General features: G+C 35.1%; 1 protein-coding gene across 7 annotated transcripts in view; it reads left to right on the top strand.

The window, feature by feature from the left end:
* Nucleotides 1–13723, top strand: part of Lama2 (laminin subunit alpha 2) — a 582198-nt gene that overhangs the window by 166927 nt on the left and 401548 nt on the right. For all 7 annotated transcript variants that reach the window (XM_047557822.1, XM_047557827.1, XM_047557826.1 and 4 more), the window contains exon 4: nucleotides 11936–12178. In XM_047557822.1, coding sequence (XP_047413778.1) covers nucleotides 11936–12178 — 243 coding nt within the window. The remainder of the gene's footprint in view (nucleotides 1–11935; nucleotides 12179–13723) is intronic.

Below are 13723 nucleotides of genomic sequence, written 5' to 3'. Positions count from 1 at the left end.
ATGTGAGTTCTGCTTTCACACCTACTGTTGGTGGTCACTTTTCACAGTCCTCTTCTTCCACTCATTGCAGACAGGAAGCCTGGGCTAAGGGAAAGTTAAGTCTCCAGCCTTCACACTTCTTATGAGGCTTTGCTGACAGCTGCAGGTATTCTGCAACCATGCACCCTGTATTTATTTTTCTTGACTTTGTAATAGGAAATGTGGTATTAGACTTTCTGTGGTGTCTCTATTCTCCACATGACTCTCCACATGTGCTTTTTAAAACAATTTATTTTTGTTCTAATTAGTTGTACATGACAGTAGAATGCATTTATGCATTTTGATAGATCATAGATAAATGGAGTATAATTTCTCTTTTCTCTGATTGAACATATTGTAGGATCACATCAGTCATGCAGTCATATAGGTTCATGAGGTAATAATGTCTGTTTCACTCTACAATCCTTCCTGCCCCCAAACCCCTTTCCCTCCCTTCACTCCCCTTTACCTAATCTAAAGTAACGCTATACTTCCCTATCCCCCTCCCATTATTGTGAATTAGCATCCACATATCAGAAAAAACATTCGCCTATGGTTTTTGGTGTTTGGCTTATTTCACTTAGCATGATATTCTCCAGCTCCATCCATTTACCTGCAAATGCCATAATTTTATTCTTCTTTAAGGCTGAGTAATATTCCATCACATGTATATATACCACATTTTCTTTATCCATTCATCTGTTTTTTTCTTTATATGTGTTCTTCCTCTCGCTTGTCTGTTTCCCTGGATTCCCTTTCTTCCTTTTCTTCACCTCACAGCCAATCCGTGTTAGTTCCTCCTCCACTCTTCCTGTGGATTTTTGCTTCTGGCTTCCACATGTGCTTTTGGAAGAATTGCACAGTCATGCTGCTGTTGTGCTTTCTTTGCTCTGCCGGTATTCTCAGTTCTAGGTGTCAGGTGCCCCTGTAGCTGATCCTGCAGCTTTCCCATTTGATGAGAAGCAATTGTAGTCAGACTGCTCAAGAAGTCCCACAGTTATGTTTTACACGATGGGTTTCACAATGAGCAATACAATGATTTCATATTGGTGAACTACTACTTCCATTTCCCAAAGATACATCATTCTTTTAGATTTTTCTTTTTCTGGACTTTGGGACTAACTGTTTTACTGAAGAGTCATTTCAAAAATCAGAAATCAGAGGCAGCATTTTGCCCTACTTTAAAAGGAAATGTTTGTAGAATTATTCTAAAGAAAGCTTTTCCATAAATGAATACTATAAAGGGATGATTGAATGTTCATAACAAGCACTTGGAACCACAGAAAGTTTCCAAAGTTATTTGTTCATTTTTGGGACAATTATAACTATAACTGTAACTTGTGACACTGTCGAGTGGGAAAGATTTTAATATTAGAAAGTTGTTCTCACATCACTTTTAGGGATTTCTTTCACCCCTCCTGAATCATGAGTTCTAGTTTGATTAAATAAGGTACTCTTTAATTTTAACACAGAAAACAAAATAGCAAAAAATAGAGTATACTATGGTATAAACCAGTTAGGCCTACATGGACAACTTTGGAAAACACAAGCAAGAGAACTTTCTAACAGCCAAACTTCCTTATGAAGACGATGGATGTTCAGATGTTCTCCTGAATGTTGTGTGTGCTAGGGTTTACTCTGAGTTTCAGAAAACCAGCTCACAGCATAAATCATGTTTGACTTGACATCACCAAAGTTATGTTATAATTTGGAGAATTTTAGACTCAAGAAAAACCTTGAGATATCTAGGCAGAATACAGGGTGAAGAATTTGCAGAGTAATTCCTATAAGAAATTTGTCATATATCTTCTTACGATGGTACATTAAAAGAATTATTTTGTAAGCTTTTTGGCACACAGTCTTGAGAAAATATCCGTATAGTTCTGTGAGTCTCTTTTCCTATCCTTGTTTTTAAATCGCAGGCAGAATGACATAAGGCTCCGCAGCTTTCTCATTTTTCATTTCATTTATATTCTTCACACTTCATTGGCCAGTGAGGTCACCTCTTTAAAATTTGGGGTAAAGGCCAGCGGGACAGTGTTAGAATGCTCTCTTCTGCAATTTTTTCCCCTGAGGGAGAATATATGATTTAGAAATAGACCGTCATCTTGGTAGAGTGTGCCCTCCATCGATGAGAGGTATGTAATTTGTACTTACTAATTTTTGTGGTGGTTACATAAGTTCACCCTTTAGATACTTGTAGACAATCAAGGATTACCATCTCACTAGAGATTTTAATTAAATCATATCTTCAAAGTCCTTTTGTCAATTAAGGTTACATATTCATAGGTTCCAAAGATTAAGATATGGACAATTTGAGGGACCCTGATTCTGTTATGTAGGTTCACCCTTCAGATACTCATAGAAATCACCTCAGAGGTCCCTTGAATTATCTCAGAGGTGCATTCCATTTTTTAAATCATTTATTCAATGAAATTTTAAAACTAATTGACCATGATGAGTAATGCATTAATAGACATTTATAGGATAGGTGATAATATCTATTGCTAGTAACTTGCAATTCAGTTTTGGTGGCTAAAAATGGCGAAACTGCTTCACCACAAAACTAAATTATGTATCATAAGAGAAGTTATGTTCCTAGTTTGAAATATAAAATGGGTCTTGCAGGTATGGATAGGCTGTAAATTGAAATGTGTAAAATATCTCTATAATGGCATTAGTAAAATACTCATACACATGAAATATACTGTTATACAAAAAGATCTTGCTTTATAAGTTAATAGTAATGTGAAATAGAATTAATTAATGTCTTAGTTTTCTGTTGTTGCCATAACATATTACTAATAAACTTGGTGACTTAAAACAACATGAATTTTTTATCTTACAGTTTAGTACGTTAGAAGTCTGACAGGAATCTTACTGGCCTAAAATTAAGGTGTGGGTAGGTTTGCATTCTCTCCAGAAGTTCTAGTCAAGAAGCAACTTCTTGGTTCCAGCTTCCATAGGCCACCTGCATTCCTTGTCTTGTGATCCTATCCTTCCTTCTCTTCAAAGCTAGCAACAGGTTGAGTCCTGCTCATGTAGTTGTCATTCTGACCTCTGTGTGTGTGTGTGTGTGTGTGTGTGTGTGGTCTTGGAGATTGGACCCAAACTGGATCTCACTGAGTTGCTGAGGCTGGCCTTGAACTTGAAATTCTCCTGCCTCAGCTTCCTAAGTCATTGGGATTACAGGTATGTGCAACTTCACCTGCTGTGACCTCTTCTTTTGCCTCCCTTTTTTTTTACTTTCAAGGACCTTGTACACATTTGGCTTGCTTGGATAATCCACGGTAATCTTCATACCTTGACGTTTTTAATTAAATCATATCTTCAATGTCCTTTTGTCAAATAAGGTTACATATTCATATGTTCCAAAGATTAGTTATAGACAATTTGAGGGGCTCTGATTCTGTCTAATGTACCTATCCTTTCCTGTTTCAATTTTCTTATCTCTATGTCATAGAGGAAACTCAAAAAGAATCAGAACTAGCCATCAAGAGCTTAGAGGGAAATTCAGGCGAGTGCTGTCTTCACCCCTTCCTCTTGTGTTGTTTACTTTACATTTCAGGCAAATAATAAATATTAGGAAGATAAGTTTTTCTTTTAAAAAAGTCCATAAATTTTAAATAAATAATACTTTTCCAAAGAGAGAGGAAGTTTCAGAAAGCAAGAGAACAGCATTGTCAATAGCTGCAGATACTTCAAAGATGAAGAAGGGCAAAAGAATATGAATTTTCCAATAGGTCAGTGGTAACAGGGGATTCTAATAGGGTGAAAAGGTGATACGGGCTGCAGGGAATTAAAAAGAAAAAGGGTAGTAAATTAATAAACAACAGAAGGTACAATTATTCGTAAGGAAGTCCCTGGAGAAGGGCAAGAAATTGGAGCTATATATAAGCATGAAACTAACTAATGCTGTTTCATTTGTAATAGCCAAAATTGGATAAGTGTTAAGTGACTCTGATCTGTTTCTGATTCATGAACCAAGATCAGAAAGTTTCATTCTGTCTTTGATTTGTTATTCTACACTGTTAACATGATATTTCGAACTCTTCTCATCACTGTGAATCTCTATTATTCCCCAAAGACTTTGAACTAGAGTGATTCATTCTTGTCTGTAATGTCCTAAATTGGAGAATGCATAGGTTCTTCTTAACCTGTTAACTACAGAAGCATGAAAACAAAGGTAATGCTGGGTATTTCTCCAGGGCGAATAATTTGTTAGAAGGCAAGCTTTAAACTGTCACATTTTTGATTATCTGTGATTCACACCAATATTGTGCTCTGTGATGGTTTCATTGGAAGAACTGTCATGTTCTATGGGGTACTCAGCCTAGCTGCTCTTTTACCAGTAGCTGGTGTAAAAGCCATGCTGAGCCAATGACTTATTCACGGGAAGCAGGTCAATCTTTTGAAACCATAGATTGTTTCAAATGAGAGAGAAACGTGTGAAGAGAGAAGAGATGTCAAGGGCAGTGCTAAAGACAAGGAAAATGCTTGCCTGGGTTTTCCCTGCAGCTAACATTGTAAAAAACGATAGCGACTTAATGAAGCATGGAGAACTAAATGCATTAATAGACTGAGGGAGGGTCTTATTCATTCCAATTTGGACTCCATTCACTGATGTCACCAGTTTCCTTTAAAACTGGACTAGAATTTGAGATCTTGTGGGCCAACAAAGCCTTTTAGATTTGATAATTATTCATACATATTTCTTGATCTCAGAATGCAGTATAATCACAACAAGGAACAGAACTAACCATTCATCAAGATAATTAAGAAAATACATTAATTGCACTTTAAGAGCAAGCACTACATTATTGCTAGTGGATATATTGGTATGTGAAAGAGAATTATTTATTAAAATGAGATGTATTAGTAAGCTATTTTTTTTTAAATTGTGAAAATCTCCAAGCAAATACAAAAGTATAAAGAAGAATACCATGGGTTCAGATGTACCCAAACCCACCCAGATTTAGTTATTATTTAATTAGCTCATGGTTCCCTTTGCATCAGTCTAAACTTATCCACATCCCACTGCCACCTAGATTATGTGGAAGCAAACTTGACACATCAATTTCTATATGAATATTTCACTATATATCCATAAAGGATAAGGCTCAAATAAATAAAAACCTTTGTTGCAACTAAAAATTACCACTACTGCTTTTTAATATTAACAAATATTCAGTCAGTATTCAAATTCATTGTGCTTGCTTCCAATTTTTTAATGATTGGTTGATTGAAACAGGGTGCTCATGAAAACATATTGCATTTGTTTGGTTATATCTCTTAAATCTCTCTTAATCTATAACCATTATTTTTTTACTTCCTCACAATTTGCTTTTCTGAATAAACTATGTTGTTTGTCCAATAGAAGCTCCCAGATTTTGCAGTTTTCTAATTGTTCTCCTGTAGTGATATTTACATGCTCTTCTGCTGTTGCATTTTGTGAAAATTGATAGCTCAATTGGGACCAGCTTTGATTTAACTTCTCTCTTATTGGCATGGTCACTTTATACATGGTGCTGTGTGCCTCCAATACACTCCTGACAATGTCTGGCTATCTCTTCTGAGGATGTTAGTAGGCACAGATCCTTTTTTTTTTTTCAGTAGGGACCCCTTCACAGTGGTCAGAAGAAAGCTGACTACTCAATGTTGCTTTTCTTATTTAACAATGTTTACCTCCATTCATTGTTCTCAGGGCTTTTTGGTAGTTCTTGATTGTTCAAATTATTCCAAATGAGCTTCATCATCAACGTATCCAGTTCTAGAGGGGAATATCACCTAATATGTTTCATGAAAAAAATAGAATTGCATTATATTTATGTATTAGTATAGGGAGAGCTGGAAAAGTAACTCATTTTTCAGAGATAGACTTATGATTAACGTTCTTGCAGAATGAGGTAGAAAATTCTTTCAAATACTGTCTCTTGAAAAGTTAGACAAGGATTCAAACCCTTTAAAAATAATTTCAAAAAATAATTGCAGATTGTCTCTTCAAAGGACTATCATCCAGTTAGATTATTGTTTCTTAAGAAACAATAGGGTGATATATTAATTCATTTTCAACTGTATTAACTTCCTATGTCTTTAATGTGTGCATAAAAATTTTTGTTTTAATTAGAAGCAAAGTCTTTCTGTTTCTTTTATGACCTGGAAGGCACTTACCCTGAGGTAAAGTGGCACGTTTGCTTACCTGTAACTTCAGTAAGTTCATGCTCAGCAATTGTAATACATATTTGGTGGAGGAGGGTTAGATAAGTGGACTGCACATTATAATTGAGTGACAATTGCAAATCACTTTAGTATGTGAAATTATTCTAAATGTGTTTGTCTGAAGATAGAGAGAATGGGGGGAGCAGTCTCCTCCTGAGCTCCTTACCACAATCTTCTAGGTTTATTGAAGTAAGTGAATTTATAAGGGGACAAAGAACTTGCCTAGAAGCTAATAATTGGACACATTTTGAGATTAATATTTTTAAAGTTTAAAGCATCATTTTACGAAGTTCTGTATTGAACTTGATGTAAACTTAGTCTAGTAATAATATTATCAGAATTTATATAATTATCTCTTCAAAGAATTTTAAGATAATAGTGAGCAACTAATTTTCTGAGATTGCTCAGAAATTGTCACTGGACAGTAAGAGCCTGGTCACATGCAGCTTAAGTAGGAGTGGGGACTTGAGTTAGCCCTCTGTGGTACACAGACTCTCAATAAATTCGCTCTCTTTAGCCCACTTCACAGCAACACCTGCTTCTAACAGTCCTGCCTTGATATGGTCCACATGGTCCGGGGCTTTCACCTGGCTATAGTCACTGAGTTCTGTGGGCTCTGACCTCTGCTTTTCTTCATCACAACTCATACAAATCTTCCAGAAAAATGCTGAACTATCTTCATTCATTTCTCATTGCTGTTATTGGTCCCTATTTTGTTTTTTATTTTCTCTTTAGTGGACACAAGAGTAACAGCTGATAATCACATGCTATATCCATCAACTGAGATGAGGAGACATCAAAAGCACCCTACAAAGCTTTCCAGATTATTTCAATGGGGACTAAGCTTGACAATTCACCTTTTCTATCATCCATTCTGACTCTTACATTGTATAACTCTCGTCACTTTTTGTATATACAGATAAGAGAATTGACAAATATACTATTAAAGTAAGAATACAGATAAGCTTTCAAAATATATTAGAGATGACCTCACAACATAAGAAAAAATCCATAGCATGGGCAGGTAATACAATATTGTAGAACCTCCTTCAAAATTAAGCAATTTTATTTTGTGGACAACCATTTACGCTAAAGTTCACAGTCATTTGATGGTAGTGTGGGAGTGGTGTGGAGCTCAACATTGAGTAGAAATTAAATAGCCACACGCTGCTCTCCTGAGATTAGGAAAGGTGACACAGAAGAAAGCAAATCAGGTCCTATGAGAAGGCAGAAGTGCAGTCTTCCATAGACAGTGACTTTCATTAACATCTTCATGACTTTCATGGGGACAATCCCATAGGAAGAAGACCTATGCCTGGTTACATCATTAATGAGTTGGACCTTATCCTGGCTCTTTTAACTGTGTGCCAATGACACTCAAAAGTTGCAGTAAATGTCCTAAACACAATACTCTTTGGTAGTATTTTTCTAGCTCTGTGATTCATTGAAGGGAACGGGCTTGGGCCTGAGTCTTAGCAGAGAATGTTATTTTTAAAAAATGCATACCCAGTAATGTGTGTGCTAGAAATTGGTTCTGAATATTGGACTTATCTCCATGGATTATAGATGAGCTAAGGTATTCAACCCCAGGGCAGCATCCAGAGTGCTGAGAGCTTCCAGGTTACTTATTTCAGGCAGTGAGGGCTCCCTAATGCTGTGCAAATATAATTTTATCTTAGGAGTGATGTGAAAATTTTTGGAAACCATCAGTCTATGGATGGTTGTTGTTTGTTACTTTTACTTTGGGACTGAAATATTCTTTCAAAAGGCCTTATTCTCCAATTTCATATTCAACAAAATCAAATTCTTAATACTCAACATCTAATTCCATGCTACATCAGATGAAGTAATCACATGACAATTTGGTAGTGGCATGCAAATGATCAACAAATGGAATAGGAAATGGTGAGTATTCTTTGTTGCAATAAAATTTCAGATATCTAGTGTTAATTTTAGAGTTATTATGGATTTTTTTCAGGCACAAAGTTTATAAAAATGCCTTCTAACAAAAACATTTGTGTGTCACATTTGATAAGATAGGTTCATTGAAGCCTAGGAGAATTAGTATATCTTTTTTTTAAGCATTCTTTTTTTAACCTTTATTTTATTTACTTATTTATTTTTACATGCTGCTGAGGATCGAACCCAGTACCTCAAATGTACTAGGCAAGCACTCCACCACTGAGCTACAGCCCCAGCCCCTTAGTACACCTTTAATGGGGGTGTTTACTTTCCGTTTTATACACCAAATAGATTAAGGCTATATTCATTTGAAAATAAGGTATTAAAACTACTGATTTTGAAGAGTTTTATACTGAAAACACAAGAGATAGTTAATAAAAGTAGCATAGATAATATTAAAGAGCTATTCTATTTAGGATCATTGAAATTTTGGAGTACTTAGAAAACTGCTGTTAAAATTTTCACAGTCATTCTCTGAAGCCTTTAAAGAATACTTCTATTCATTGTGTTTTTCAATAATGCTATTTATGACACTTTAAAAAGTTTATTCATAATACTACTTGCCAACAAATTTAATTAATTTTGCATGGAATATGAAAGAATCCATTGAAAATAAATGAAAGAAGGACATTGTTTTGAAATAGGACTCCTTTAATATTTTCTAAGGCAGTGACTGCTTTTCCATGTCACTTAATGCTGGCTGCTATATTGAATTATGGAAGGCATCTGTGGGATTTCTTCTAGAACTTTTTTCATGGATTATTTTGCATCTATTATTCCAGAGCCAACGCAGAAATTCCAAAATTATAAATCCATATTGTAGCTCCAAAGAATTGTCATGGCCTTTCCCTATATTTGCTTGCTGAGCTGCTTTCTAAATCAAGTTCTTTATCTATAACCTCAGTGTATCCTTATTTTTCTTATTGAGTACCTGTGGTCTCCAATATGCTTTGTAATCTCTGTTGTTTTTCATCTTTTAAAAACATCTGTGTGAAGTTGTTTTTCTTCTAGAAGGAAAGATGCTAACTTAAAATATTTACCCAGATTCTGTTGTCCAAAGAACATGTAGTACATATCTCTTCTGTGGTTTGACACTAGAGGAGAGATACTAGGAAATAAAGAGTAAAAGAATTTAAGTAATTTTCGCAACTCATAGGCATATCATAAGATGAACACCAAAGAGAGGTACACCTTAGCTCCTGCAATTCACAAAATGTAACAGTGTTGACTGAGACATCAGTTCTGACAGAAATGGCCGGTCTAAGCTCGTAGCAGCAACATGGAAGTATGTTACCCTGATTTTAGTTATTCAGTGAAATCTAATTAATAGTGAGTTCCCAGCATTTCAAAAGAACTTTAATAAGGTTTGTACCACCTTAAAAAATGAAAATCTATGGCTCCTTATCTCTAAGCACTCAAAATTTAGTATTCATCTAATTTATTGTTTTAAAACCCTAATTTTGGATTACCAAAAATTAGGACCAGACTTTCATATTTTATACTAGAGGAAACCCTGTCAGTGCATTTGTAGGGTGAATCAGTTGGTATGCTCCTCAGTGAACTTCCTTTCAAGGAAGTTCCATGAGATGAGTTGTTTAATAAGAACTATCTAAAAGAAATCATTTCTCATGAACAATACCTTGAAAGTTTAAAAATAGTAAACAATTTGTTAATAGTTGATGGAGTATGTTCCATTTTATTCCTACTTTTGTCCTTTTTCTGATATTTTGTATTGCGATTTTTCTTTATTTTAAAATTACTCTTATTAAAAGACATTCGTGTTAATAAAAATAATGTAGCAGGTTATTGGGATAAAGTAAAATCCATCCACCACCTTTCCTTGACTCCTCCTTATGAATCTCCAGAAGTAGCAGCTTTAGTATGCTCATGTGTATCCTTGCCACAATATCTAAGTATTTTCAAGTATTTATATGTGCATATATAGCTATGTTTATTATGATATAAATATACATATATCTGCAATTATACTAATCTATGTAATATAAAAAGGTCAGTATTCACTGCCTGCCATGATAGTCAGTAATGTTCAAACTCCATACCAATGAGAATGGATATCTTGACTATTTCTTGCTCTTCTGGGAATAATCAGATGGTCTCAGGGAAGAGGAGGCATTTAGAAGATTGTACAGTGGTGATTTACCAACAAACACAGAAACATCTAGTTTTACCATAACTATACCTAAAAGTTAAATACCAGTTCTGCGTTCCATCATTTGAGGCTTGTGATTTTTCCCCTCACTTACACACAGTTTGTCCGCATTTACTAAAGATCTCAAGACTAGTATCAGAGCCAGCTGAACTGCCCCTTCTGTATCAACTTTCCTATTTTTAAATTCAATCTCTCTGAATATCCTAAATGTACTATATATGAATTTGTGAAGGCCTCATATCAAAACAATGAAGCAGATAGAGTTTTATTTCTAGAACATTCTTTTGAGAGTCTCTCTGAGGCACAGCAGGACATTTAACCACTTTATAGTGGGTTCGTCCTCTTAAGTACCCACCAGTGGCCCCAACTACCCAGAGCTTAGATATGTCAAGCTTCCCACATCTTACAGCCTTTACTAATCAAGAACATATCATATTGCTTTATTATTATTGAACTTTCCATGTCGTTATTACCTCATGTTTTCAACATATTTTTAAAATAGTTTGTATATTTCCTATCTTGAACATTGCATAAAATATCATTCAATAGTGTTTATATATTATACTTTTGGAATTACTGACTACATTCGTAAAGACACATGGATGTAATATCCTAAAACACCCAGAATATTTATTTTCAGATCTATTTTGCATCTTCTATGTGAATTTGAAAGTAGAGGATTACCATATTCCCTTCAATGATCACTCTGTTGACTTATAGTAATGTTGTTATTTCCTTTATTTCTCCATTTCTAACATTTTTTACCTTGTAAAGAGAAGGTATCAATATGTTTCATTTAATATATTTCAATTTCAATCATTTTGTCTGCATGTCACTAAAATTTCTTCTGAATTTTTTTCTCTTTGGGAATATAGAGGAATTGACATTGGTGGAGTATGACTGCTAAGTTCTTTGCCAGATACTTTACATACATTATCTCATTTAATCCAAACTGTCTCTCCATGATGTGCTTATTCTAGACTTTAATTCACAGAAAAGGAAGCTAAGAGTTGGAAATCTTCCCAGGTTCACATAATTGAAGGGACTGCAATTTGAGCACATAAGGATGTCTCCAAAGCTTGGTGTGGTTTTTTCTGTATCATCTAAGTCCATCTAAATGGTACTTTTTAAAGCGCTGAGTGGTATAAGCATGTTTCCTAAACTATCTACTACTAGTCACATACGGGATTTCTCACACATATTTTGTTGTGTCTAATATGTAGGGTGAGTAAATTGGTATGCCATACAAATTTTCATTGATAATGGTTGTTATGGAACTTTAAAGGTTAGGTGAAATGATGCCAATGAATTGTTAGACAACTAAAAATCTGATCTTAACCCATTGCTTTTAAAGTCATGGCCATCAAAAGGAAACATTTCTTCTTAGCAAACAGTTATTAAATATGAGCATGCAATAGTAAAATGAGTTCACAGAACATAATAGGGTTATAGAATAAAGTAAAATAAAATCTCCCATGGCATTCAGATGCATATTTGAGATTTAAAAAATAAAAGGGTGAAAAGACTTTGTGATTGAAAAGTTATCATGCTGTCACTCTTCCCCAGGTGTTCCAGATTGCTTATGTGATTGTGAAAGCAGCTAACTCCCCTCGGCCTGGGAACTGGATTTTGGAACGTTCACTCGATGACATTGAATACAAACCCTGGCAGTATCACGCTGTGACAGACGCAGAGTGCCTGACCCTCTACAATATTTACCCCCGCACTGGACCCCCATCCTATGCCAAAGACGACGAGGTCATCTGCACTTCATTTTATTCCAAGATACACCCTTTAGAAAATGGAGAGGTAAGATGAGAACACTCACCATTGAAGTACACTTTATGTGGCAAAATAAGCCTGTCAGAAAGACTTGAATATATCAGTAATTAATGTCAGAGAGATTTTAAATGGGATTTAGCAGAAGTACATTTAAATGAGTTATTAAATTAAAAAAAAGAAAAAAACCCAAGGTGATTAGAATGTTAACTACCTTCATGTGTCTCCTATCTCCAATAAAGATCAGAGAAGAGGAAATGGGTTTAAGCTGGAAAGTCAGTGATTAATTTTATATATAAAGAAACTTTCCTGACAGTGAGGATTGATAATGATTAGAGAAGGGCTGGAGATCTTAAAGAAAGCCTTACATTTGTGCATGCTCTGGTCTGAAGCTGGAGACAAAAGAGGAGAATTTGTGAATAAATGGAATCTACATGAAGGGCCCAAATAAAAGAAACCCCGAGTCGTGGATGTGTTTCTGCTATCACCACAGAGGGCTATGGTGGGGTTTCTTTCCTTTGGTTGGGTCACCCTGAATACTGATGTGCAGGGTTCTGAGATTCTCAATTACATGCAAGTAGGCTGATGCTTAATTCAAAAGCATTCTGCTAACCTGTAGTGTGTTTCATCCTGCAGCTAAGATTTCAGATTTATTCATTAATTTTAAACTATAGATTCAAACCATGACTTCCTTGTTATTAGCTTTGTGTTCTCCATCCAGCTGTTTAAATTATCTGTGCCTCAGTTTCATCTTCCATAAATTGGGAACAATAACAATAGCTATCATCATGCTATTGCCAATATGATTAAATGGATTATTACATAGAAATGGTACTGACATGTATACCCAGTGCGATAAGCATTAACTATTTAGTGCTATAAGCATTAACTATCTTTGTTGTTGCTGCTGCTGTTTTAATAATAATAATAGCAGTAGCTACCGTATTTATTAGTAGTAGTCTCTTCTCAAATATTCAAACCTTGATTTGGTGATTCTTGAATTCTCTAGTGCCTCTTTATTATTATGTTTTCCTGAACTGTCTCCCTTTAGTATGTATGGTTTACCTCCTCAACTAACCATAGGGTTGACATCCTGATAACCCATAAGTTGAAAATGTAACCCATAAGTAAAAAATGTACCTTATACATCTGATATCTGAACACCACAGCTTAGCTCACCTACCCTAAACATGCTCAGAACACTTACATTAGTCAACCATTGGGCAAAATTACCTAATACAAGGCCTATTTTATAATTCTGTGTTGAATTATCTCATGCAATTCATAGAATACTGCACGGAAACTGAAGAACAGAGTGGTAATTTGGGTACAGGAGACACTGATGAACATTGTGTAGACATAATGAGATGTGAAAACACAATGTCCAAAAGTGCTGACAACACAGCAGATTGTAAAGTATTGACTGTTCTCCCCTGTGATCCTGAGAGCTATAGCTCCTGATGCTGCCCAGCATCATGAGACAAGATGGTACCCCATATCGCTAGCCTGGGAAAAGATCCAAATTCCAAATTCAAAATTCAAATTACATTTCTACTAAATGAATGTCATTCTTTC

This window comes from Sciurus carolinensis, chromosome 7, assembly GCF_902686445.1.
Source record: "Sciurus carolinensis chromosome 7, mSciCar1.2, whole genome shotgun sequence".
In the NCBI taxonomy this organism is placed as follows: domain Eukaryota; kingdom Metazoa; phylum Chordata; class Mammalia; order Rodentia; family Sciuridae; genus Sciurus; species Sciurus carolinensis.
Note: the sequence above shows the minus strand (reverse complement) of the source record. Positions and strands in the feature narration are given on the sequence as shown.